Source organism: Mizuhopecten yessoensis, unplaced genomic scaffold (genome assembly GCF_002113885.1).
Source record: "Mizuhopecten yessoensis strain PY_sf001 unplaced genomic scaffold, ASM211388v2 scaffold4121, whole genome shotgun sequence".
NCBI lineage: Eukaryota > Metazoa > Mollusca > Bivalvia > Pectinida > Pectinidae > Mizuhopecten > Mizuhopecten yessoensis.
In genome coordinates, this window is record NW_018405386.1 from 2457743 (window position 1) to 2484823 (window position 27081).

At 36.1% G+C, this 27081-nt stretch overlaps 2 protein-coding genes across 16 annotated transcripts in view; one reads left to right on the plus strand and one right to left on the minus strand.

The window, feature by feature from the left end:
* The window catches only part of LOC110448612 (V-type proton ATPase 116 kDa subunit a-like), a 38750-nt gene extending 35281 nt beyond the window's left edge, over positions 1–3469 (minus strand). For 12 of the 13 annotated variants that reach the window (XM_021494970.1, XM_021494965.1, XM_021494962.1 and 9 more), the window contains exon 1: positions 3383–3469. The gene's annotated coding sequence lies outside the window, so the exon portion shown is untranslated. Of the gene's footprint in view, positions 1–1510; positions 1531–3382 lie in introns of those variants that run through there. The other variant, XM_021494958.1, reaches the window with a different exon arrangement.
* On the plus strand, positions 1–27035 carry LOC110448614 (tRNA-dihydrouridine(16/17) synthase [NAD(P)(+)]-like). 3 transcript variants are annotated; one of them, XR_002462750.1, is made up of 13 exons: positions 3719–3885; positions 4252–4485; positions 5706–5865; positions 6296–6408; positions 6665–6747; positions 6934–7037; positions 7581–7725; positions 7990–8086; positions 8847–8938; positions 9456–9648; positions 14552–14627; positions 18201–22424; positions 22469–27035. XR_002462750.1 is itself a non-coding variant. In XM_021494972.1 (12 exons), the coding sequence occupies exons 2-12, from the start codon at positions 4252–4254 to the stop codon at positions 18458–18460; spliced, it is 1557 nt and encodes a 518-aa protein (XP_021350647.1). In that variant the 5' UTR covers positions 1–75; the 3' UTR covers positions 18461–27035. The 3 variants fall into 3 exon arrangements, 2 of the variants coding, with proteins under 2 accessions (XP_021350647.1, XP_021350646.1); XM_021494972.1 differs by lacking the exon at positions 3719–3885 and adding an exon at positions 1–75 and having other exon boundaries at positions 18201–27035; XM_021494971.1 differs by having other exon boundaries at positions 18201–27035.
* Positions 27036–27081: the final 46 nt, after the last annotated feature.

Genomic DNA, 27081 nt, shown 5'->3' on the forward strand with positions numbered 1-27081 from the left:
TCGGTCAGTGTACATGTACCTGGCATACAGATACAGGTGAGCCAAATAGACCCCAGAGGGACTGGAAATCTACAGGTACACAAATGATAACACTCCCCTGTATAACTGTAATATACAGGTAGCACATATAGACAAGGTATATTAGTGTATTATATAATGTAAATTGTTATCAAAGACTCACCTGTATGACTGTAATATACAGGTAGCACATATAGACAAGGTATATTAGTGTATTATATAATGTAAATTGTCATCAAAGATTTACATTATCATTTGTTGTGTATTCCTTTCTATACTAAAATGTCATTTACATAGAAATTACATGTTAATTACCAGTGCATTACAAAAAAATATTTCCACCATGCACATTTATTTATATATATAAATATAATTTTGTCTGCACTGTCTTTATTACACAACACTGAGTACAATGTGTATATACCAGTAAGTAAACATTCAATTTCAAGTGAGATGCAAATACAGGTTGCATCCCATGTACAATGTAATATACATATACAAGTACAAATGTCAGCAATATCCGATTGTCTGTCTTAAAGCTACATTATTTATCATCTGATCCCTCTGAAGGCAAAGGACCCAGTCTGGACCTAGTTAAAATGGTATGCAACAGTCCCTCTCAGGGGACAAGCCAGCCTTAATAATACCTAGTACAAATAACATTATATAAGTTAACACCTGACAAAGAGGTGTGAAAATCTTACCTGAAAAGTACCTATATAATTATCACCCCCTAGAATGCCTTGCCACTGGACGATTCGGTTGAGTGAACAGGGTATAAGCTAGTGTCACTGGTAAAGGTACATTTTTGGTGGTACTTTTGCAGTTTATGGAGAAAATGAACTTTTAAAACTGACAAGGACAATAAAATTTAAAACATTCACTGCACCACACAGATTAGGAGCTTTGAAAGATTTCACACTGCCTCTTCCAGAGTTTGCTGAGAAGGGCAAATGAAATTAATCCATCTGAGGAGACTCAACTGGTTGACACAATGCCATGTAAAAGTCACATACAAATTCTCATCACAATCAAACAAACAAACACATACGGTACTACTAGTGATTTTTAGTGTAAATTTGGGGCCTTATAAATTAAGGGCTCTTCCCATAGATAATATCTGCTGTATTTTCCCAAAATCAATGCAAAACTCACTTTATTTTTCTAAAATCATGCTTTCTGAGTGATATTTTCCCCAAAGTCACAAGGCACGGGCCCCAGTGAAAAAGAAGGTAGAAAAATTACTGCATACAAACAAGTCGCATACAAATGCCAGTCCCATAAAAATACAAATCACAGAAAATATAAAGTCATGTTACTGATAAAATGTTTGTACAAGTACCAATAAATTATATAGTCATATCACATGCAGTTTAGCCAGTTTATGAATGTTCACGTATCAAAGTCTCATTACTGCATGGACACTATAGCTATTGGAGAAAATGGTCCGTATCTATGTATCATTACATGTAAAGAAATACCTTGGCCTTACCAGACTTGATCAAAACTGAATCTTTTGTGTTTCTTCTTCACAGGAATGATTCTTTTCTACTCGTACGGGTAACTTAATTCCTTTACATTGTCAAGAAGTAGAATTGCTAAGATATTCACCATCAATAGGCATGTGTGACACCATATACCGGATAAGTATAATGCCATTGGCAAAATGTGTCAATCAGATTCACTACCGGGTATATACATGACAGTGTAAATCATAATAATATGTAAAGACCTCACTTGTACACCACCTTGAAGAAATGTTAACACCAGAAATTTGCCTGAAGCTTATACGTTGTTTATTTAATTTTAATGTATGTTTAGTTTTAGTAAAAGATGGGCATGATGATGGTTTCTTTAATTGTATGGCCTTGGAAGAATTTAGTATATATCCAATTCCACTTTAAATGAAATTTATATTGGAAATGTTAGGTAAACTAAACTTATTTTAATGAACAGTAAAACATTGGACTAAATCAGTTGTTTTTTTAACCTGAATTTTTACAACAGCCTGTTCCTTTATAAATTTTGAAAATACAACATTATTTTTCTTGAATTGGGAATATATTCCTCAGTTTTGGGTCCTTTTGGGAAAATAAGGAACAGGGAAGCTACAGTCTGTATAAAAAAAACCACTGTAAATGTATGAGCATATGTCTTATATGATATTTCCATATTCAAATCTGCTGATCCACTACATTTAAATTTGCAATAAACTCTGTGTGGGCTTAATCAGTTGACACAGACTCAATTTTTGTGTTGTCGATATCGTTATGACTGAAATCAGTAATTGCAATGTTTTAAAACTTTAATACTGATGACATATTGTGATTTAACCTCAAGTATATCTCTTAAATCCTTGTGAGGTTAAAATGTATACATTCAAAATAAATCAATATTTACAGGTATTAAAAATTACGTCAGACAGGGTTAGAATTTAATGGTGTTAGTCATGGGGAGTAAAGCTGATTGAATAGAATGAGAATACTTATAATTACTGCACTTATATACAATATATATAATAATTAGTCCTAGAAAATGTTGACAATCAATTGCAATACAATTTTCCTACTATTTAAAGCAGTGATGGAAAGAAACATTCTTATCAGTTAAATATTATTGTTTATAGGTATCGTTTACTTTAATTAAAGGTCCAAGTTCAAATCACTTTTAAGCCTGTCATATTTCTCACTTCGATATAGTTTGAAAAAACTATCTCCTTTAAAAAAAAAATATTGGGCAGAGACCAGACTGAGCAATAGACATACTTTCCTTACATGAATGGAAAGGTTAGTTATTTATCTCTACAACTGCACCATCTCTGTCTCTTTATATATTCATTATTATTAAAAAAATAAAAAATATAGGAATATTATTGTCCCAATATTTTAAGTGTAATTGTATTGTTGACAAGCTAACTAGTTAAAAAATCTCCGATGGCCAGTCACATGTTCTGCCTTCATTGGACCTATTCAAACTTGTATAGAGGACCATTCACAGTTATCGCTTGGATTATTGTAAAAATAATACAGTCACCTTCAGGCATCAGCTGATCAATACTTCATCATCTTTAACTTCAATTTTTGTCCTGATGGAGCTTGCTTTAAATACGACACATATGACACTTATTTAGATTTAAGATAACTGGATCAACAGACAAAAGACCATTGAAGCGGTCATGATGAACAACCCCCACTCACTACTGCCCCTAAGTTTATAATCAATCACATAGATATGATCTGGATTCGCCGGTCACAAATGATCAAATCATCTCGCGGTCTTCTACACTGCACTGTTTTTAACATACAATACCTGTTAGTTAAAATCGAAATATGTCAAAACGACAATTGACATTTACATAACTCACCACCAGTTGTTGTATTTATTCCCAACTTCTTCAACTTTCAGTTCACTGCTGTTAACTCAGCTGACTTCCGCCTAACGTTATCGATCACATGACACAACATTATCTTGAAGGGGAGGGAAGGGTATTTAAATTTTCCTAGAGTAGTGATTAGTTTAAAACAATATAAACTTGTTAAATATGAATTAGATAAATATATTGTTTTGTTAATTATGTATTTAACTTTCAACAAACTGACACAGTTATACTTTTTTCTAAAACCTTATCCCCCATTTGTTATAATAGAATAGTCCACTTTTAGTTTTGAATTTGGAGTTATCTGCCCTTAGACCACCCTTTCCTGTTTACATTTCCCCATGTGTTACATTTTTTCATCATCATGTTGAGTCTCTGTACCAATGTACCATATAAACGAGTGATGATACGTTCGAGGTAGATTCTACTGAACATACACGTATTGGGACATGATATAACAATTGCTTCGATTTGGAAACTGATTTAGAAAGGTACATCCAGAAATTATCTTGAAATATTTAGCTGTTCACCACTCTGGATAATAACTTCAAAAAACACTTGTCAGTCGGGCTAGTAGTTTTCAATAGTTAACTCGTTCATGTGCACATATTACTCATCCAATATTATGCAATGTCATTTTATGACAACACTATAAAATGACTAGTTGGCTGGCAGCTCACAGAACCACTTGTCTAGCTGTAGATTTCTTATTGCCAAGCTCTGCCTAATCTACCTTGGGTTTTTTTAAAACATGAATTCAAGTTCTTAAGAAAAAGAAACAATAAATTTATTGGCATAGAGTAAAAATACACTAGCCAGATGTTCATACATTTTTTAACATGGTTTTTAATTTTCAGATGGTTGACAAAATTGGAGGTTATGAGTTTTGGAGAACGACATTGAGTGCTGCCAAGTATGTTGTTGCCCCTATGGTGGATCAGAGTGAGCTGGCATGGAGGATGCTGAGTCGACGCTATGGTGCTGAACTGTGCTACACACCAATGCTGCATTCCTCCGTGTTTAATAGAGACCAGCGCTACAGGACAGAAGCCTTGCAATCCTGTCCTGAGGACAAACCACTAATAGTTCAGGTAGACTAGTAATGTCTGAGAGACAAGATGAAAAAGGTCCCGAGTCAAAATCTGGATAGTAATCATTGTTCTATACTGGGAAAGGAACTTATAATTTAACGCTGCAGTCTTCCACAGTTGTGGTTCAATCCCAAAAAGTTGTTGTTGCATGGTATTTACAGAGAATTATTTTTTGCTTGCTCACACAACTCTAAAAATCCAGACTGAATATATAATGTAGGTGATGGGTGCTGTAGTGCCTGTGCTGAAGTAAAAAATGCTGTTGGAAGCACAGAGAAGTACCATCACAAAATAGAACATCAATAGTCCTTAAGCACACATACACACAAAGAGGTATAAGCCAGGTGGCTTAGGACCAGAAGCATATGGTAAGGCAGGTCCTGCATTAACTTCATACAGGTGTATTGAACTTTTATAAATGTTAATTAATTGTATAAATGGTAACTTTATGTATCATAAAACACCTGATAGTGGCTCATTCTTGTTATGTAGATGCTACATATCAAATAAAACCTGGGGAACTCATATTCATAGCCAAAAACAATGTACAACCCTGGTTCACTGGTATCCCTTGCCCTTTACACACTGAACATACAGATGTTTCATATACATTATGTAACCGGATCGGAAAAAGATATTGGACCAGACCAGAATTTGAACCAATGCCTTCCAATATGTAGACTTATGCTCTCATTACCGAACTATCTGGTCACCGGTAGTCACCTGCCTAGTCATCTCTCTCCATTTTCTAAGTCTTGCCAAGAACACAGTACTTGGAACAAGACAGAGCTTTCAACAGACCTTTGAATGTATGTTTTGACTCCTCAAAATTAGCTTTGCGTTTTGGCTTTCAAAGGAATTATCTGTAAGACATGTGTTTTGACCTTGCAAAATTAAAATTATATATAACAAAATTTCTAGTTTACATACCAATTAACTAAAAGTATATTTGGAATGACTGGAAAAGTGTACAGTATACTTTTAGTATTGATCATTTAAGACAATCATGGGCAGCTTGCATAATGTTTCTTACTATCAAGAGTTGGGTGTCCAGCCAAGTACAAGACCACTATAGTCTGTCAAGCGACATTTTGATGGGCTTTCAATTTTTGATTGTGTCATCATAATGTAATGTCATCATGACACATGTCTTATATATGTAGAGGTAGGAGAATTCTTTAAATCAAAATGATTCTATCATTACAATTATATTTTACCAGTTTTGTGCAAATGACCCGGAGACATTCCTGAAGGCAGCCCTGTTGGCGGAGGATCACTGTGATGCCATTGACCTGAACCTAGGATGTCCACAAGTCATTGCTAAACGTGGACATTATGGCGCATTTCTACAGGACGAATGGGAACTCCTGGAGAAAATGGGTATGTTTGTTTTGTATTGTGATACATTTCCTTTTCTTTATAAAATTACCTGATCAAGGGCCCCAAGTCCTTTTCCACTTGAGTGCCTGATAAAACAAAGTTACCACCTGTTATTGACAGTGTTATATGATAATAAGCTTTTCATTTCTGGGCCCAAATGTTCAAAGGGTGATTAGCTTAATCAGTGATTAGCGCAAATTTCAACTTTTGTGTATCTTTGAAATGCAACAATCAACCTAGTTCAAACTTTCCAGATATAAAGTATTTAGTAGAGTTAATGTAAATGTAAAATTACGAGTTTTAACCTTTTATATTGAAGAAATTATTAAAGGTTGAAAAATGTCGTTAAACAGTGATTAAGCTACATCTTTTGAACAACTGGGCCCTGGTGGTACTGATTGACTCAAATTTTCACCATTCACTTTATCAGTTAAACTGTGCCATGAAAGACTGAAAGTGCCTATCACCTGTAAAGTTAGAATATTTGAGAGTATGGAGAAGACCATCGAGTACGCTCAGATGTTGGAGAAGGCAGGATGTCAGGTAATACATGTGGTATTCATTATTAGGCCTGGACGAATAAATTATTTTAAGTTTTCACTTTTTAAATACTGAAAAGCGTTTTAAGATGTTTAATAGGTAATGAAATTTCTTTTAAGTAGATTTCATTGTAGATGAATTTCTGAAATCGGTTTTAAAATCCTCAGGTAGGCTGTCGAGAAAGGCAGTTTATAAACACAGAAAGTTCCTCTAATAACACCATAAAGAGGCTGTTTTATCTGAAATTTACATTTTCTAGATACTTACCGTCCATGGCAGAACAAAGGAGCAGAAAGGTCCAAAGACCGGATTGGCTGACTGGCAATACATCAAAGCTGTCAGGTAGAATATAAATAAATATCTCACTTTATTGGTGTAGTTGTCAGAAAAATTTATTCCTTTTTACTGATAAATTCTTAGTTATTAGGTACTATTAAATTCATTATTTAGAATTCAAAATGCCAAGTTTGAAAGACAGGCAACTACAAGTTTGCTATAGCTATGAAATGGATGCTTGTACATTTTCAGGGATAATGTGAAGATTCCCGTGTTCGGTAATGGTAACATCCAGTACCTGTCTGATGTCAAAAAGTGTCTGGAGGAGACGGGAGTGGATGGCATCATGACCGCAGGTTTGTACTTCTCTCACCAAAGGTCCATGTAAAGGTTTGTGCTGTTTTACTTTTGATCCAAAGTTTATATTATGACTTGCTTTATAGACAATGCTCTGTTCCATGGTACAAACCATTATATACCTGGTATGTCTTGTGTCTTGTTTCAGAGATAGCCTACACAATTCTGCATGCTCTGTTCCATGGTACAAACCATTATATACCTGGTATGTCTTGTGTCTTGTTTCAGAGATAGCCTACACAACTCTGCATGCTCTGTTCCATGATATTGACAATTACCGGTATATACAGCCTGTGTCCTGTTTGAGAGGGTATCCTACATAACCCACCCCTCTATATCTGTAACATCACAATTAAATATTTAAGACTCAAGACTAAGAAAACTGAATAGCAACATCAATATTCTCCATTACATTTTAGATTACATACATTTGACAATTACACTTAATATTATACTTGCACTGATCTTCGAAACGAATTTAGATCTACATGTGTTGATGAAATGAAGAACAACTTTTCAATATGTGCTGTTCCTTGTTTCAGAGGGTAACCTACACAACCCAGCCCTGTTCCTCGGAATAGATCCCCCAATCTGGAAGATGGCGGAGGAGTACCTGGAACTGGTTGACAAATATCCATGTCCTTTGTCCTATGTCAGGGGACATTTGTTTAAGCTCTTTCATCATGGGTAATTATGTCACATTAACTTTTCGTATCGGCATATTTGGTTTAGTGATCAGTTATTGTAGACTGAAATAAAATTGATTAAAGTTTGTTTTCAATTATTATATACTCTTAATAAGGACTTCAGGCTTTAAAAGGTGTCAACACTGATTAGTAAACACACAAACATTATTTTCAAATTTATACACCATTTGTTGAGAATTCATATGATTGAAAGTGATAAAAAAAGACAATATGTACAATCACACTGCAGTATTTCTTATTTCAGTCTTGTTATACACGAAGATATCAGGTTGATGGTCGGTACAGGGAAGTCACTGGACAGTCTCAAGCTAGCTGTCCTCAGGATGAAAGAGAGATGCTTGGTAAGCATGAAAGATTTTAACTGGTATCTTTGATGAAAAATTGCTCACAAGTATGATAAGAATGATGAATGACAAGAATGATGAAGTTAAGCCTTCTTATCCTGTAACAGAAAGTTTTATATTCAGCAAAACCTCATTTTAATGGCACCCTTTGTCCAGCAAAACTTTGCCCTGCGGCTGCGATCTTGGGTTAAAACTGCCTCTGTTGGTGCCTTTAAGGCAACATCTTATTTGAACATCATGTCAGTGAAATGTAAAAAAAAAATCAAGCTTGGCTCATATATAGCATTCTGAAGTTCCACGGCAAAAAGTTACAAGTTGATTTTCCAGGCAAAGGCCAAATACTTTACAGGAGAACTTTCCTGTATGCTGGTACCATACAACACTTGTCAACAGGCTAGGGTGGACTAAAATAATAAGGATAGCATCTCTTGTTCACGGATACAGCAGTAGCTAAATACAATTTTAAAGGATAATCTTGTAGTTTGCATCCTTACACCAACATTTTGCTTCCTTTTTCGGTAGTTGTGTGATTGGTTTGGTTTGATATGGTTTAACATCCTATCAACAGCTAAGGTCATTTAAGGACGTACCTCCTTGGGTGTAATGCGTACGTGCATGTGTGTATGTTTGCTGGAGATAGGGGTAGTTATGTGAGTTTTCAATTTTTGTAGTCTATAAGGGAACATGCAGCAATAACTAGATTTTACTGTGTTATAGTGGTTGTGAAATGTCGTTGACCTTTTACTTTGACTTTCAGAAGGACATGGAGAAGTCCAAGACTTGTCCTGAAATGTTTGAGTCCAAGCTTCCTCATCCTTACTGGATCTGCCAGCCGTATGTTAGACCCAGGTAACACGTTTCATCAAACAGATGTTGTTTACAGATCTGTATATAGAAAAAAGGTCTATTGTCATGTTTCCATGTTGGGTTACCATGCATCCAGAAGAGCAGATGAATTTGTTCCAACTGATGGTACTGAGTGAAGAATACTCTTGATACCTCAAATGGCTAAATTAGTGCATATTGTTACCGATACAGTGGTATGGTTACCTCGGTTTTACAACAGCCTGGTCCTTTATGAATTGGGAAAATAAAGCATTATTTGTATTAAATTTGGGAATATATTCTTCAGCTATTGGTCATTTTAGGAAAATAAGGCACTTTTTAGCAAGGGGAAACAGCCTTTACTCGGCAGTAAAACTGAGCAAAAACGAATCACTGCAATATGTCATAAATTTAGGTCACTTAGGCACTCATTTGTTTGATGTTTAACTAAACAAATTGAACTTTATCGATCACCATCAAGTTTGAAATTGCACAAAATGAAGATTTACTGAAATTGATCTATCTTTTTCTATCCATGCAGTCCTGAAGAGGCAGAAGAGAATCAGAAAAGGCGAGAGGCCACAAAGCGTCCGCTTGACCTTCAAAACATTCCAGCAGACATGGCCGGCATGTCTAAAAACAAAATAAAGAAAAAGATAAAGAATCCACACAAAAGTTTTGATGGCACCAAGAAGGCTCAATATGAAAAGTGTGACAGTTGTCTTAACCCAAGGGTAGGTATATTTTTACAATTACAAAAACTGGGGTTTTTTTATTTTTGGTTATCTTTCTTATTTTGCTATTTACATAGTCAATGTTTTTCTTTGGATAATAGATCATGTGATAGTATGTTATTAACAAGAAGCACTTAAAGAGCTCACCACTGTACAAGTAAAGAGCTCACCACAGTACAAACAAAAAAGCTCATCATAGTTCAAGTATAAAGCTCATCACACACAGTACAAGTATAGAGCTCATCATAATTCAAGTTATAGAGCTCACCACTTTACAAGTATAGAGCTCATCATAATTCAAGTTATAGAGCTCATAACAGTAGAGGTATAGAGCTCAGAACAGTACAAGTATAGAGCTAATAACAGTACAAGTATAGAGCTAATAACAGTACAAGTATAGAGCTCATCACAGTACAAGTATAGAGCTAATTATAATTCAAGTTATAGAGCTCATAACAGTACAAGTATAGAGCTCATAACAGTACAAGTATAGAGCTCATAACAGTACAAGTATAGAGCTCATCACAGTACAAGTATAGAGCTCATCACAATACAAGTATAGAGCTCATAACAGAACAAGTATAGAGCTTATCATAATACAAGTATAGAGCTCACCACTTTACAAATATAGAGTTCATCACAGTACAAATATAGAGCTTATAGTACAAATATAGAGCTCATCACAATACAAGTATAGAGCTCATAACAGTACAAGTATAGAGCTTATCATAATACAAGTATAGAGCTCACCACTTTACAAATTTAGAGTTCATCACAGTACAAATATAGAGCTTATCATAGTACAAATATAGAGCTCATCACAATACAAGTATAGAGCTCACCACAGTACAAGTATAGAGCTCATCATAGTACAAGTATAGAGCTCATCATAGTACAAGTATAGAGCTCATAACAGTACAAGTATAGAGCTCATAACAGTACAAGTATAGAGCTCACCACAGTACAAACAAAAAAGCTCATCATAGTTCAAGTATAGAGCTCATCATAATTCAAGTTATAGAGCTTACCACTTTACAAGTATAGAGCTCATCACTTTACAAATTTAAAGCTCATCACAGTAAAAATATAGAGCTCATCATAATACAAGTATAGAGCTCATAACAGTACAAGTATAGAGCTCATAACAGTACAAGTATAGAGCTCACCACAGTACAAACAAAAAAGCTCATCATAGTTCAAGTATAGAGCTCATCATAATTCAAGTTACAGAGCTCACCACTTTACAAGTATAGAGCTCATCACTTTACAAGTATAAAGCTCGTCACAGTAAAAATATACAGCTCATCATAATACAAGTATAGAGCTCATCACAGTACAAGTATAGAGCTCATAACAGTACAAGTATAGATTTCATAACAGTACAAGTATAGAGCTCATCACAGTACAAGTATAGAGCTCATCACAGTACAAGAATAGAGCTCATTACAGTACAAGTATAGAGCTCATCATAGTACAAGTATAGAGATCATACAATACAAGTATAGAGCTCATCACAGTACAAGTATAGAGCTAATTATAATGCAACCATAGAGCTCATCACAGTTCAAGTATAGAGCTCACCACAGTTCAAGTATAGAGCTCATCACAGTACAAGTATAGAGCTTATCATAGTACAAGTAAAGAGCTCATCACAATACAAGTATAGAGCTAATCATAATACAAGTATAGAGTTCATCACAGTACAAGTATAGAGCTCATCACAGTACAAGTATAGAGCTCAACACAATACAAGTATAGAGCTCATCACAGTACAAGTATAGAGCTCATCACAATACAAGTATAGAGCTCATCACAGCACAAGTATAGAGCTCACCACAGTTCAAGTATAGAGCTCACCTCTGTTCAAGGATAGAGCTCAGCACAGTACAAGTATATAGCTCACCACCGTCATGTGTAAAGCTCATCTTAATACAATCATAGAGCTCATCACAGTTCAAGTATAGAGCTCATCACAGCTCAAGTATAGAGCTCACCTCTGTACAAGGATAGAGCTCATCACAGTACACGTATAGAGCTCACCACAGAACAAGTATAGAGCTCACCACAGTACAAGTATAGAGCTCATCACAATACAAGTATAGAGCTCATAACAGTACAAGTATAGAGCTCACCACTTTACAAATATAGAGTTCATCACAGTACAAATAAAGGGGCTATCATAGTACAAATATAGAGCTCACCACAGTACAAATATAGAGCTCATCACAATACAAGTATAGAGCTCACCTCTGTACAAGTATAGAGCTTATCATAATACAAGAATAGAGCTCACCACTTTACAAATATAGAGTTCATCACAGTACAAATATAGAGCTTATCATAGTACAAATATAGAGCTCATAACAATACAAGTATAGAGCTCAAAACAGTACAAGTATAGAGCTCACCTCAGTACAAGTATAGAGCTCATCATAGTACAAGTATAGAGTTTATCATAGTAATAAGTATAGAGCTCACCACAATACAAACAAAAAAGCTCATCATAGTTAAAGTATAGAGCTCATCATAATTCAAGTTATAGAGCTCACCACTTTACAAGTATAGAGCTCATCACTTTACAAATCTAAAGCTCATCACAGTAAAAATATAGAGCTCATCATAATACAAGTATAGAGCTCATACAACACAAGTATAGAGCTCATCACAGTACAAGTATAGAGCTCATAACATTACAAGTATATAGCACATCACAGTACAAGTATAGAGCTCATTACAGTACAAGTATAGAGCTCATCATAGTACAAGTAGAGAGCTCATACAATACAAGTATAGAGCTCATCACAGTACAAGTATAGAGCTTATTATAATTCAAGTATAGAGCTCACCACAGTACAAACAAAAAAGCTCATCATAGTTCAAGTATAGAGCTCATCATAATTCAATTTATAGAGCTCACCACTTTACAAGTATAGAGCTCATCACAGTACAAGTATAAAGCTCGTCACAGTAAAAGTATAGAGCTAATCATAATACAAGTATAGAGCTCATCACAGTACAAGTATAGAGCTCATCACAGTACAAGTATAGAGCTCATCACAGTACAAGTATAGAGCTCATCACAGTACAAGTATAGAGCTCATCACAGTACAAGTATAGAGCTCATCACAGTACAAGTATAGAGCTCATCACAGTACAAGTATAGAGCTCATCACAGTACAAGTATAGAGCTCATCACAGTACAAGTATAGAGCTCATCACAGTACAAGTATAGAGCTCATCACAGTACAAGTATAGAGCTCATCACAGTACAAGTATAGAGCTCATCACAGTACAAGTATAGAGCTCATCACAGTACAAGTATAGAGCTCATCACAGTACAAGTATAGAGCTCATCACAGTACAAGTATAGAGCTCATCACAGTACAAGTATAGAGCTCATCACAGTACAAGTATAGAGCTCATCACAGTACAAGAATAGAGCTCATTACAGTACAAGTATAGAGCTCATCATAGTACAAGTATAGAGCTCATACAATACAAGTATAGAGCTCATCACAGTAAAAGTATAGAGCTAATTATAATTCAAGTATAGAGCTCATCACAGTACAAGTATAGAGCTCATCATAGTACAAGTAAAGAGCTCATCACAATACAAGTATAGAGCTAATCATAATACAAGTATAGAGCTCATCACAGTACAAGTATAGAGCTCATCACAGCTCAATTATAGAGCTCACCACAGTTCAAGTATAGAGCTCACCTCTGTTCAAGGATAGAGCTCATCACAGTACAAGTATAGAGCTCACCACTGTTCATATGTAAAGCTCATCTTAATACAATCATAGAGCTCATCACAGTTCAAGTATAGAGCTGATCACAGTACATGTTTATAGCTCATCACAGTACAAGTATAGAGCTCACCACAGTACAAGTATAGAGCTCACCACAGTACAAATATAGAGCTCATCACAGTACAAGTATAGAGCTCAACACAATACAAGTATAGAGCTCATCACATCTCAAGTATAGAGCTCACCTCTGTACAAGGATAGAGCTCATCACAGTACATGCTTATAGCTCATCACAGTACAAGTATAGAGCTCATCATAGTACAAGTATAGAGCTCACCACAGTACAAGTATAGATCTCATCATAATGCAACCATAGAGCTCATCACAGTTCAAGTATAGAGCTCACCACAGTACAAGTATAGAGCTCACCACATTACAAGTATAGAGCTCACCACAGTACAAATATAGAGCTCATCACAGTACAAGTATAGAGCTCACCACAGTACAAGTATAGAGCTCACCACAATACAAGTATAGAGCTCATCACAGCTCAAGTATAGAGCTCACCTCTGTACAAGTACAGAGCTCATCATAGTACAAGTATAGAGCTCACCACAGTACAAGTATAGAGCTCACCACAGTTCAAGTATAGAGCTCACCACAATACAAGTATAGAGCTCATCACAGCTCAAGTATAGAGCTCATCACAGTACAAGTATAGAGCTCATCATAGTTCAAGTATAGAGCTCACCACAGTACAAGTATAGAGCTCACCACAGTACAAATATAGAGCTCATCACAGTACAAGTATAGAGCTCACTTCTGTACAAGGATAGAGCTCATCATAGTACAAGTATAGAGCTCATCATAGTTCAAGTATAGAGCTCACCACAGTACAAGTATAGAGCTCACCACAGTTAAAGCATAGAGCTCACCTCTGTACAAGGATAGAGCTCATCACAGTACAAATATAGAGCTTATCATAGTACAAGTATAGAGCTCACCACTGTTCATGTATAGAGATCATCATAATACAAGCATAGCAGCTTTAAAAATCTTCTTTATCGAGAAGTAAGTATATTTTAAAAGTTTTACTTTTTGAATCATTTTTATTTTTTGAATCAGTCATTTTGTAATTTTGTGTTCTCCAGGGCAAGAAATGTGCATTTGGACGGTGTAAAAACTGCTGTAAAAATAAGACTAGAACAGAGACGTTGGACTGTGTTGGTAAGTCAGTAGTATCACAGTAGCCCTTCTGGAATTTAGATTCTGGGAAATAGTACTTCCATCTTGTATGACTATTGTTATGCTTGTTTGTGAAAATTTATATAAAGCTAACCTTGTTTATGGTATTAATAAATCTCTGTTTACACTTTGTATAATAGTTTTTACCTGTATTTATACTTTCTATACAAAGATGAGTTTTTGTTTACTTGTATCGACACCATGTATACAAATGTACTACAGTAATTGTATTCACCTACATTTTCACATGGTATAGTACAAGATATGATAGTTACATATTTGTATGTTATATACTACAGATCATGGCATTCACCTGAAATTATACCTCATTACCTGTATTTACACCTTTTATTCTACGGGTCATGGTATATACCTGTATTCTACAGGTGTTGGTATTTAATATATTTACCTTATATACTACAGGACATGGTATTTAATGTATTAACCTTAGATACTACAGGATATGGTATTTAATGTATTTACCTTAGATATTACAGGACATGGTATTTACATGTATTTACCTTATACACTTACCTTATACAATACATGACATGGTATATACATGTGTTTACTTTATACACTACAGCACATGGTATATACCTGTATTTACTTTATAAACTAGAGGACATGATATATACCTGTATTGACCTTATATACTACAGGATATGGTATTTACCTGTATTGACCTTATACGCTACAGGATATGGTATTTACCTGTATTGACCTTATACACTACAGGACATGGTATATACCTGTATTTACCTTATATACTACAGGACATGGTATTTACCTATATTAACCTTATATACTACAGGACATGGTATTTACCTGTATTGACCTTATACACTACAGGACATGGTATTTACCTGTATTTACCTTATATACTACAGGACATGGTATTAACCTGTATTAACCTTATATACTACAGGACATGGTATATACCTGTATTAACCTTATATACTACAGGATATGGTATTTACCTGTATTTACCTTATATACTATAGGATATGGTATTTACCTGTATTTACCTTATACACTACAGGACATGATATTTACCTGTATTGACCCTATACACTACATGACATGGTATTTACCTGTATTTACCTTATATACTACAGGACATGGTATTTACCTGTATTAACCTTATATACTACAGGATATGGTATTTACCTGTATTTACCTTATATACTATAGGATATGGTATTTACCTGTATTGACATTATACACTACATGACATGGTATTTTCCTGTATTGACTTTATACACTACACGACATGGTATTTACCTGTATTGACCCTATACACTACACGACATGGTATTTACCTGTATTGACCCTATACACTACACGACATGGTATTTACCTGTATTTACCTGTATTTACCTTATATACTATAGGATAAGGTATTTACCTGTATTTACCTTATATACTATAGGATATGGTATTTACCTGTATTTACATTATACACTACAGGACATGATATTTACCTGTATTTACCCTATACACTACATGACATGGTATTTTCCTGTATTGACTTTATACACTACATGACATGGTATGTACCTGTATTTACCTCATATACTACAGGACAGGGTATTTACCTGTATTAACCTTATATACTACGGGATATGGTATTTACCTGTATTGACATTATACACTACATGACATGGTATATACCTGTATTTACCTCATATACTACAGGACAGGGTATATACCTGTATTAACCTCATATACTACAGGACATGGTATTTACCTGTATTAACTTTATACACTACAAGACATGGTATATACCTGCATTTACTTTATATACTACAGGACATGGTATTTACATGTATTTACCTTATACACTACAGGACATGGTATATACCTGTATTGACCTTAAACACTACATGACATGGTATTTACCTGTATTACCTTGTATACCTTAGGACATGGTATTTACTTGTATTTACCTTGTATACTTCAGGACATTGTATTTACCTTTATTACCTTGTAAACTACAGGACATGGTATTTACCTGTATTACCTTGTATACTACAGGACATGGTATTTACCTGTATTACCTTATATACTACAGGACATGGGATTTACCTGTATTACCTTGTATACTTTAGGACATTGTATTTACCTTATACACTACAGGACATGATATTTATCTGTATTTACCCTATACACTACATGACATGGTATTTACCTGTATTACCTTGTATACTTTAGGACATGGTTTTTACCTGTATTACCTTGTATACTTTAGGACATGGTATTTACCTTATACACTACAGGACATGATATTTATCTGTATTTACCCTATACACTACATGACATGGTATTTACCTGTATTTACCTTATACACTACATGACATGGTATTTACCTGTATTACCTTGTATACCTTAGGACATGGTATTTAATTGTATTTACCTTGTATACTTCAGGACATGGTATGTACCTGTATTACCTTGTATACTTTAGGACATGGCATTTACCTTATACACTACAGGACATGATATTTATCCGTATTTACCCTATACACTACATGACATTGTATTTACCTGTATTTACCTTATACACTACATGACATGGTATTTTCCTGTATTACCTTATATACTATAGGACATGGTATTTACCTGTATTACCTTATATACTACAGGAAATTGTATTTACCTGTATTACCTTGTATACTTCAGGACATGGTATTTACCTGTATTACCTTGTATACTTTAGGACATTGTATTTACCTGTATTACCTTGTATACTTTAGGACATGGTATTTACTTGTATTTACCTTGTATACTTCAGGACATTGTATTTACCTGTATTATCTTGTATTCTTCGGGACATTGTATTTTCCTGTATTACCTTGTATTCTTCAGGACATGGTATTTTCCTGTATTTCCTTGTATACTTTAGGACATGGCATTTACTTGTATTTACCTTGTATACCTCAGGACATTGTATTTACCGGGGGTACCTTATATACTATAGGACATGGTATTTAACTGTATTACCTTATATACTTTAGGACATTGTATTTACCTTTATTACCTTATATACTATAGGACATGGTATTTACCTGTATTACCTTGTATACTACAGGAAATTGTATTTACCTGTATTATCTTGTATTCTTCGGGACATTGTATTTACCTGTATTACCTTGTATACTTTAGAACATGGTATGTATTTCAGCTGTGGCATATCACATCTTCATTTGGGCATTTTACATCATTATGTAATTCGTAAGTCCCCCAAGAATTTCGTTCATGCTAATAATACGTATACAGTGCTTCCTTCAAGTCACTTGGCTCGGCCATCTACAAATGATATGCACACCTTGATTTTATTATGCCTAACAGATGGCCGGGTCAAATCTTGAAGAGTAGTTTACATACACCACAGCTGTTATGACCCTTTAGCCCAAAAATTAGTATTAATTGTTTAATAAAATTCATGTGATAATTTTATTCGTAATCTGCCTTCGAGTCTTTTGTTCATAAACTTGTATTTACCTTGTATACTTCAGGACATGGTATTTACCTGTATTACCTTGTATACTACAGGACATGGTATTTACCTAAAGAGCAAGTTAGAGCTAAAGGAGCAGTGTGATAACAAGAAAAAGGAGCTGGATCTCCTGGAACAGAGACTGACAGGGGGGTCTCAAGTCGAGGAAGGTCACCAGAACCCTCGAGGTCATGGGCAAGATCAGGAAGTCAAGGCTGGTGATAATAACAATGCTACTTCACAGGATACACAAAAGGAAGCTACCGTTACAAGTGATGGGACAGAAGCTACAGACAGTTCTACTGCCGTTACTTAGACTGGTGTATAATTAGATACTTACAATGTGTGTTCAATATCCAATGTTATAAACATTGCGGTCGTCCAGACCAACCAGGAAAGATTTTTATATTTGATTGCCAATTATTTACTGGTGTCTGAGTAATATTGTTTTCAACGTCAGACACACAATGCATTGTACATTGTATATGGGAAAGTAAACAGATAGGAAGGAAGTGTTGAGAGAGAAATAGGTGAAAATATAAAAAAAATGGAAGGCTAAATCAAAGTAAGATACTGTAAGTTCACTATGAGCAAGAATTAGCAAAAGGACTGTTTTTAGTAAATGTATATTAGTACAATTAACTAAAATCAAAGCTTCATCAAGACAATTTTACAATGCTTTAGACACCACAAGTACTCAAAGGGATGCTCCCTATATATTGTGAAGAAATGGACAATGAGCTTTGGCCAGGGGCAGATAATCAATTGTTAACAATAAGTAATTATGATGTCATAGATATTATGATGTCATCAATAGTGGACAACATCAGCGGCCATTTTCACTGTTGTCGTTTGTTACGTTACTCGGCGTTATGGAGAATGCGCCGCCTACCAAATATTTTCATTGGTTGAAATTTCATGATCTCTGCCTACAAATATTCATGAGGATGTAGTCCTCTTTCTTGCGAGGAGTAGTCCTTATTTTGCAAGGAGTAGTCATATTTTGGGTAGTGAGTAATTCTCAGATGGAGAGATTTATTAAACACGAGGCAGCTAGTGCTTGGCTTTACTTAACTTGCTTGGATGGAAAGGCCAAGGTTAACTAATGTTTTGTACCACGGCATCTGTTATCTGTCAGTAAACAACTGCTTCAAACAAAAGTATACCTCTTCTAAATCTGTGATAAGAACTTCAGCAAATTTTACTGAAAACATCCTTAGATAGTGGGGATTCAGAATTGTGCAAAGGAGGTCCCGAAAGGGTTATGGGACGGGACCAAAAATGGAGGAATTGGAAAATATTGTTTGAAGTTTAAGAGTATTATCAATTTAAAACGTGGTATTGCCGTTATAACTCTTATGAAATTTTAAGTCTTGCATATAAATTTTACCTTGCAACGCATTCTTTAGAAAAATAGTTGCTCATTGTTGTTCAAAAAACATCTCTTCAGTGAAACTATTCATTGCTTTGGTACCCTATAATGTAAACAACTTCTACTCTGAAAAGATGCAATAAATAAACCGCAACCCTCAATGATGCTCTATGAATGAAAAACCAACGAAAAAACTAAATTGTGTATAAATGTTGATTATTAAGAGAAACACATAGCATCATGCCATGGCCTGAGTATCTGAGCTCCTACTCCTTCCAAGGCCACACCAGGACTGGCTCTATCTGGCACTATCTGGTCAGTTCACATGGTTTTCACATCAAAGGCAGCCCAGGGAATGGTCAGCGTAATAAAATATTGTTATTTGTTCCAGCCACATCCGGACACTGTGGTAACTCAATATCACTAATGTGGGGTGCTGTGTTTTAGGAAGCACTCCTGACCTTGAGCGGTCAGATATACACTGACCAGATATTTGACCTTGGGTAGTCAAACTCCCTATTAATTTCCCCCTGCCTAAGAAAACTTTTACAGTCTAAAAGTTAATGAAAGATAATACTGCTCCAGATACTCGGGCTAGATACCTACAATGTACACAAATACAGCATAATGCTTAATTAACCATTAAGATAAAACACTGATCATGTACGAAGTCCAGTATAGACACAGTTTGTATATCAATTGATCCAGCTACTTATATAGATATTCCTCAGTGGTGGTGGTAAATCCAAAATAAATACTTCCAGGGAAAATAATTTTCCTTATCTTATTTCCCTAACTTGTAAATCCACAATGTTTGCTTATGTAAAAAAAAAAAAAGAATACTTTCACTTTCCATGTCCTTTTTTTATAAGAAACACTTGTCAATCTTTAGAACTGGTACATCTCTTGCACTACATAAAATATTATATTTTACTCTTCACAGTTTATTTACTGTGTAACATGAACTGTTCGTTGTTCATAAACATTCGTGGTTTTCGTGGTTGCTATTGAACCACGAAAATAAATACAACAAATTTGAATGATATACGTGTCTACTATTTGTAAATATAGGATACCCACGAAAGTTTGTTCCACAATACAATCTAAATAGCATCAAACCACAAAGGAAAATATCCACGAACAATTCGTGTTATAAAGTACTACAATGCATAATATCTATTCAACGCACGTTATCTTGGCCACGACGATACTCGATGGTATAAACTACTGGAGAGCAAGAGCCCACCTCAAAAGTTTCTGGTTCTTTTGTTCGGTTCTCTCCAGCCATTTCAACGGGTTGTGGTCAGTTTGAAGGTGAACTTTACCCCACGTGCATAATAGGCAAACGATTCCACACTCCACTTGATGGTTACACATTCCTTCTCTAGTGTAGAATAGTTCTGTTCTCGTTGTAATAACTTCCTGCTGATGTAAGCATTCGGGTGTTCCTCGCTGTTAATAACCTGACTAAGGACAGCTCCAATGGCTACATTGCTGGCATCAGTCTGTATCGTGAACAGTTCACTGAAATCTGGATTCGCGAGTACTGGTGCTTTAGCTTTGGTCATTGCGTCCTTTAGATTATTGAATGCAGCCCTGCTACATCTGTCCAACAAAGTTGTCTTGGATGATCCTTTTAACCATCTTGGTCAAAGGTGCTGCCAACTTAGCGTAATTGTTGACGAAACGACGGTAATATCCCATCATACCAGCGAATGATCTTAACCCTTTTTTCGTTTGGGGGAGAGGAAAGTTCACCTTAGCTTAGACCTTCCGTTTGTCTAGTCTGAGCTTTCCCTTTCCCTCTATGTGCCCTAGACAGTACAGTTCCTCATCACCAAATTGACACTTTGAGGGTTTAACTGTAAGCCCACTGTCTCTAAGTCGGTCCAGGACAGCCTTGACATGTAATAGGTGATCTTACCATGTATCACTATATTCTTTGTCCATCATCCATGCGAATGTCGTAGGTGCTTTTTTCATCCAAAAAGGTATTACCGTAAATTGGTATTGTCCAAATTCTACCACAAATGGGAACTTCTCTTGAGAATCTTGCGATAGAGGTATCTGCCAATATCCTTTTCGCTAAATCCATGGTACTGAGGTATTTTGCTGTGCCTAGCTTCTCAAATATCTCATCTACCCAAGGTATCGGATACCCATCACAAACAGTCACGTCATTGAGGTTTCTATAATCCACACAGAGTCGTGGTATCTTTCTTGTCCACCAAGACGATCGGAGATGAGTAAGGGCTTGATGATGGTGTGATGTAACCAAGCTCCAACATATCATCCAACATTTTTTTCACTTCCTGTTTCTTAGCCTGTGGAATTCTATAAGGCTGCCTTCTGATAGGTTTCTCACATGTTATCCTTAAGCTGTGTGTAACTAATGTAGTCCTACCTGGGTTAGGATTGATGACGTCATTGTAGTCCTCACAAAGCTGACGTACCTACTGACATTGTGATTTGTTCAAAGTCTTGCCAATACACAACTAGGGTCAACCAAATCCTCACGAATCAAAGTTATGGCTGAGCCTGTGTCTTTGATAAAACAGATACGTATCACAGCCATTGACTTCCCCCAGGAACATGGATAAGTCCTACCGTGTACTGACGCACAAAAAATGCTGCAAGTTTTTTCCCATATTTGTTTTTAGGGCATTTCCTAGCAAAATGTTCATACTTGTTACAGTTGTTATACTGCACATTTTTCATCTGTTCCGATGATTTTTCCTTTCTCTGGTCTTTCTACCAGTTTGAAGTTTTTACATCTATCGAGATTTCCAATGATGGAAGATTACTATGAATTACTATGAATTAGAAACTTTCCCATGCATTGCTTCCTTGAAATCCTCTCCGGTATAATAAAATCCTCCGCGGCTTCAACAACACTACTTGACTACTTGTTACAGCGTATCCATCGTGCTTGTGATGCTGGCACTAAAAAAGTAATCTTCCTTAAATATTTCTGTGATATCCCTCGCTGAATCAATAAATCTGACAAGATATTGTTCAATTCTTGCCATGAGTCCTCTGTATGTCTCCTGTGGTTCCTTTTGTGCTGACTGCAGTTGTTTTGTTCCCATACCTTACAATCAGTGCTTTACTGAGTTACTCCAAGGATCCATGCGCTTGTATGGCTACAGCCCTAGCCTCTCCTGTAAGCAATGTTCTCAGATGTAACATTTTAACCTCATCTGTTCACCCTGTTTGTGATGAAAATGCTGCTAACTCTGACAGAAATGTTATAATATCCTCGTTTGCTGTATGATTATACGATTGTAATGTTAGTCTAAATGGCACAGAGTTTGATTTTGTGTCACTGAGTTTATTTTGAATCTTCGCTTTTCAAGTTCTAACTCAAGTACTCTAAGCTTCCTTTGATGGTCACGTTCTTTCTCTTTGGCCTCCATTTTCATTTTTTTCTCTCTCAAGTTCGATCAGTTCTCTTGCACGTGCCTCCGCCCTTTGACGTTCTTTCTCATCGGCTTCCATTTCAACTTTTCACTTTGGATCTTTTCTCTATCCTTTTCTGCTTGAATTTCCAGCCTTTTGATTTCCAGTTTTGATTGAGATGGCATCATCTCAACCTGTTTCTCCGAATCTTCTTCATTGGCCGACATTTTAATATCTTCAAATGAGCGCTATCCTTTGATAATGGAGCCCTCCTCGAATTGATGATCCCAAACCGCTGCCACCAAATATGTTACCCTCAATAATGCTTTATCAATGAATAACTAATGAAACAACTCAATTGCGTATAAATGTTGATTATTAAGAGAAACACATATAACATAGTATGGCCCGAGTTTCTGAGCTCCTACTCCTTCCAAGGCCACACCAGGACAGATTTTATCTGGTCAGTTCACATGGTTTTCACACGAACATCAAAGGCAGCCCAGGGAATGGTCAGCGTTATAAAATACTGTTATTGCTCCAGCCACATCCGGACCCTGTGGTAACTCTATATCAATGGTGTGGGGTGCTGTGTTTTGGGAAGCTCTCCTGACCTAGGGTGGGTCAAACTCCCTATTAACACTAAACCAGTGTTACATGTGTATGTTTATCTATAAATAAATTGGTTCACTTTCACCAGGTCCAGCTTGGTTCCATCCGAGGTCAACAAATGACCCATGTATTTCATTTCGGTTTTTCGCAAGTTTATTTTGTCTTTATTTTACTTCAGGCCAACTTTCCTGGCTCTCTCTAAGACATTTATCAGGTTCCTATCGCGGTCATGTACTGCTTCCTCGATTGTTGAACCACTACCATAGATGAGGATGTCATCTACTGTAACCTCTGCCCCCATCAGGTCCTCTGGTGATTCATATTTTTGTCTCTGAAACTCCTCTGGTGCCGACTTAACGCCAAATGGCATTCACAGACATCTGTAGCGCCCAAAGGGTGTTCAAAAGGTAGTCAGGTAGCTGCTTTGTTTGTCTAATGCCACCTGCCAATAAACCATCTTTGGCGTCCAAGACTGTAAAAACCTTGGCATTGGACAGCTTAGGAAGTATGTCCTCTACAGACTCATGTGATAGTGTGGCCGCAGCAATTGCATCATTCAGGTTCTTAGGATCTATACATATGCACAGTTTTCCTGACAGTTTCCTCACTGCTACCATGCTGCTTATCCACTCCGTCGGCTCAGTGACCTTTGTGATGACACCTCGGTCTACCAGTCTATTTATCTCTGTCTGGAGGTCCACTTTCATGGCTTCATGGACTTTCCCCGGACAGTTCTCTACTAGACTTACTGTTGGGTCAACCTCAACATGATACTCTCCAGGTAGCTTACCCAATCCATCAAATAGGTCCTTGTAGTCCTCTAAGATTTGCTCTTTGATAATGGGTGGTTTCTCATTAGCCACTACGCAGTAAACTTGATTGATTGTTAGAGTCAAAAACTCACTCACCATTAACTCACCGTTGTCGACGTCATACCATTAGTCTTTGACTACTACTGTCGCTTCTACTAATGCTACTGGTACGGACTCCCGGTCTGCACCTCCAGCTCTGTAGCATGCGGGGCTGTATTTTCCTGGGTGATGTTTCCACGCACAGTTCAGTCTTGATTTGAACAAGTTTAATGATGGAGCGTTTATTACGGTGGAGTCTAAATTGTTCCACGGTTCGGTCACACGGTTGGAGAAGGCATTTCCTCTTAGTTTAGTCCTAAATCTTTTCTTGAAAAGTTTTTTGTTGTGTCCTCTGGTGTTGTTAACATTCTGTCCGGCCGCGAAAGTTGTGAATTTATCCATGTTGGCATCTACAAGTCCATTGCATATTTTATAAAGGTTTATCATGTCTGCTCTTTCCCGTCTGTACTCTAAGGAAGGTATTCCTAAAACTCGCAGACCCTCCTTATAGTTTAGGTGTTTGAGATGTGGCAACAACCTGGTGGCACGACGTTGAACATTTTCTAGAGTCTTCTGGTCCATTTTGTACATTGGAAACCAGACTGATGTGCAGTATTCCAAGTGAGGTCTTACTAGAGACTTGTATAGATTTGCGAACATTGCCTCGTCCATGTAGGTAAAAGATTTAAATATCAATCCCACCATTCTGTTGGCCTTCTTCGCTTGCGTGTTGACATGGCCGGTAAATTTTGAGTTGTTATCAAAATCAATCCCCAAGTCCTTTTCGTGCTCCACCTTTGGTCCGATACAGATTGCCCAAGCTTGATGTTCATATATTTTCACTTTTCTAAATTAAGTTTCATTTGCCAAGTCTCAGTCCAGTGGCTTATGTTATTGAGATCATCCTGCATGGAGTCAATGCACTCGGGCGATGTTATATCACCGAAAATGTTCGCGTTGTCTGCAAATAATTTCGCTGTATTGTTTGTCACATCCGGTAGGTCGTTAACATATATTAAAAACAATATCGGTTTCAGAACGCTACCCTGGGGCACTCCACTCGTAAAAAAAAGTCCCAAAGCTTCGCATGCGCCTCTTGACAGTTTTGTTGGTTGGTCAACATCTACCACTTGAAATTCTAAAGTCTGTTGATTGTCTCCAACTGAACACTCAATCCCAGTTTTTACATTTAGGGTAAATGTGTGACTTGTCGTAAAGTGACAGTTTAGTATCCGACAGACTCAGCTTCACCGTTTTCCTTTATTTAAGAGCTTGAATATTATCATGCTGAGCAGGTTACAGGTTGCTCCTGTGTCCAGCTGACATTTCACCTATCTGTTCTTGTTTCCTAATGTCAGCCTCAGTGTTGTGAAGTACTGTCTACCCTTTGTCTTTGTCACATTCAGGAGTGTCTCTGTGATCCTGATTAAAGATTCATCAGTATCGGTATCATCATTCTCCTCTTCAACAGCGTGTATTTTCTTCATTAAACACATTTTTGAGAAATGGTTCTGTTTCTTACAGTTATGACAGGTCTGAACAAATGCTGGGCATTTATCTGGGGCATGCTGACCTCCGCGATATTTGCGTCCTTTGTAACGTTTTCTCTCTCTCCAGCTCTTCTGACCAGAACCCTTACTCTTTATGCTGTGTTTCGCTTTCTTTTTGTACATCTTGTGTTTATCCACCGGATGCACTTTGTCTTCATGGTTCAACTGTTTCATCTGCATGTTGGTCATTTCGCTAGTCCTACACACATTCACCACTTTTGCGAGTGTCAGTTCCGGCTCACGTAGCATGCAGGTTCGGGCCGGTACATCCTTAGTCCCTAGAACTAGTCGATCCTGAAGCATTTCGTCCTGGAGCACAATTAGAGGCAGAACTGAAAGTGAATCTATCTATTTATAGATCAACATACACATGTACTCTTATTCACAATGTTACTTTTAATGTCAAAATGTTTTGCTGTGAATGCTTACATCCAGATTAGAGATACAGTCCCTCTAGGCCTCTTGATTTGATCTCTAGCTATCACTGATAGTGTATTACACATTTATTACACATTTATTACATCGTACATTCATCAAAATAATATATCAATTTCTATGCAATGTACTTATGCTGTGTTTGATGAACATACCACAATTTATGTTCTACTGATATTTTTTTAAAAGCTGAAAGAAATGTACAGTTGTAAAGATTGAGCTTTTGTGCATGAAAATTTGTGTATTTTGACTATTCAAATTACATACATTTGTAATGAGGAATTGTTTCTGTATGTATTGTTGTGGATATATATAAGGTATATAAGGTGTGTCCATATTATATCACATCAATGTGTTTACACTGATATAGTATGCAAGAAATTGACAAAAACAAAATTCCAAAGCATGAAATCATCTTTTTTTCTGTTGTAATAAATATTTAAAAGATATCTAAATATCAGTAATAAACTTATTCAACTATCATCTACCGGGGTACAGCAATTAATTTCAGCTATTCAAATGCCTAGGAAATGCTTCAATCCGTTTTCTTGAAGTACTTTGTGTGTGAAGACAATTTCGTATTTGATTAAGATACATGCAAATTTTATTATTTTTCTTTGTACAACTTTAAAGCTTCGTCAAATCACTGTGATGACTTAATTTCCAATAAACTCTATATTGATTTATTCTGTTGTTTGTCTTACTACTTTATAAAGTT

Excerpts from the sequence above, each read along its gene's own strand:
- LOC110448614 (XM_021494972.1), top strand. The coding sequence starts at position 4,252 with ATGGTTGACAAAATTGGAGGTTATGAGTTTTGGAGAACGACATTGAGT. Across the intron at positions 4,486-5,705 it reads ACAAACCACTAATAGTTCAG|TTTTGTGCAAATGACCCGGA; the intron begins GTAGACTAGTAA and ends ATATTTTACCAG. Across the intron at positions 8,939-9,455 it reads CAGCCGTATGTTAGACCCAG|TCCTGAAGAGGCAGAAGAGA; the intron begins GTAACACGTTTC and ends CTATCCATGCAG.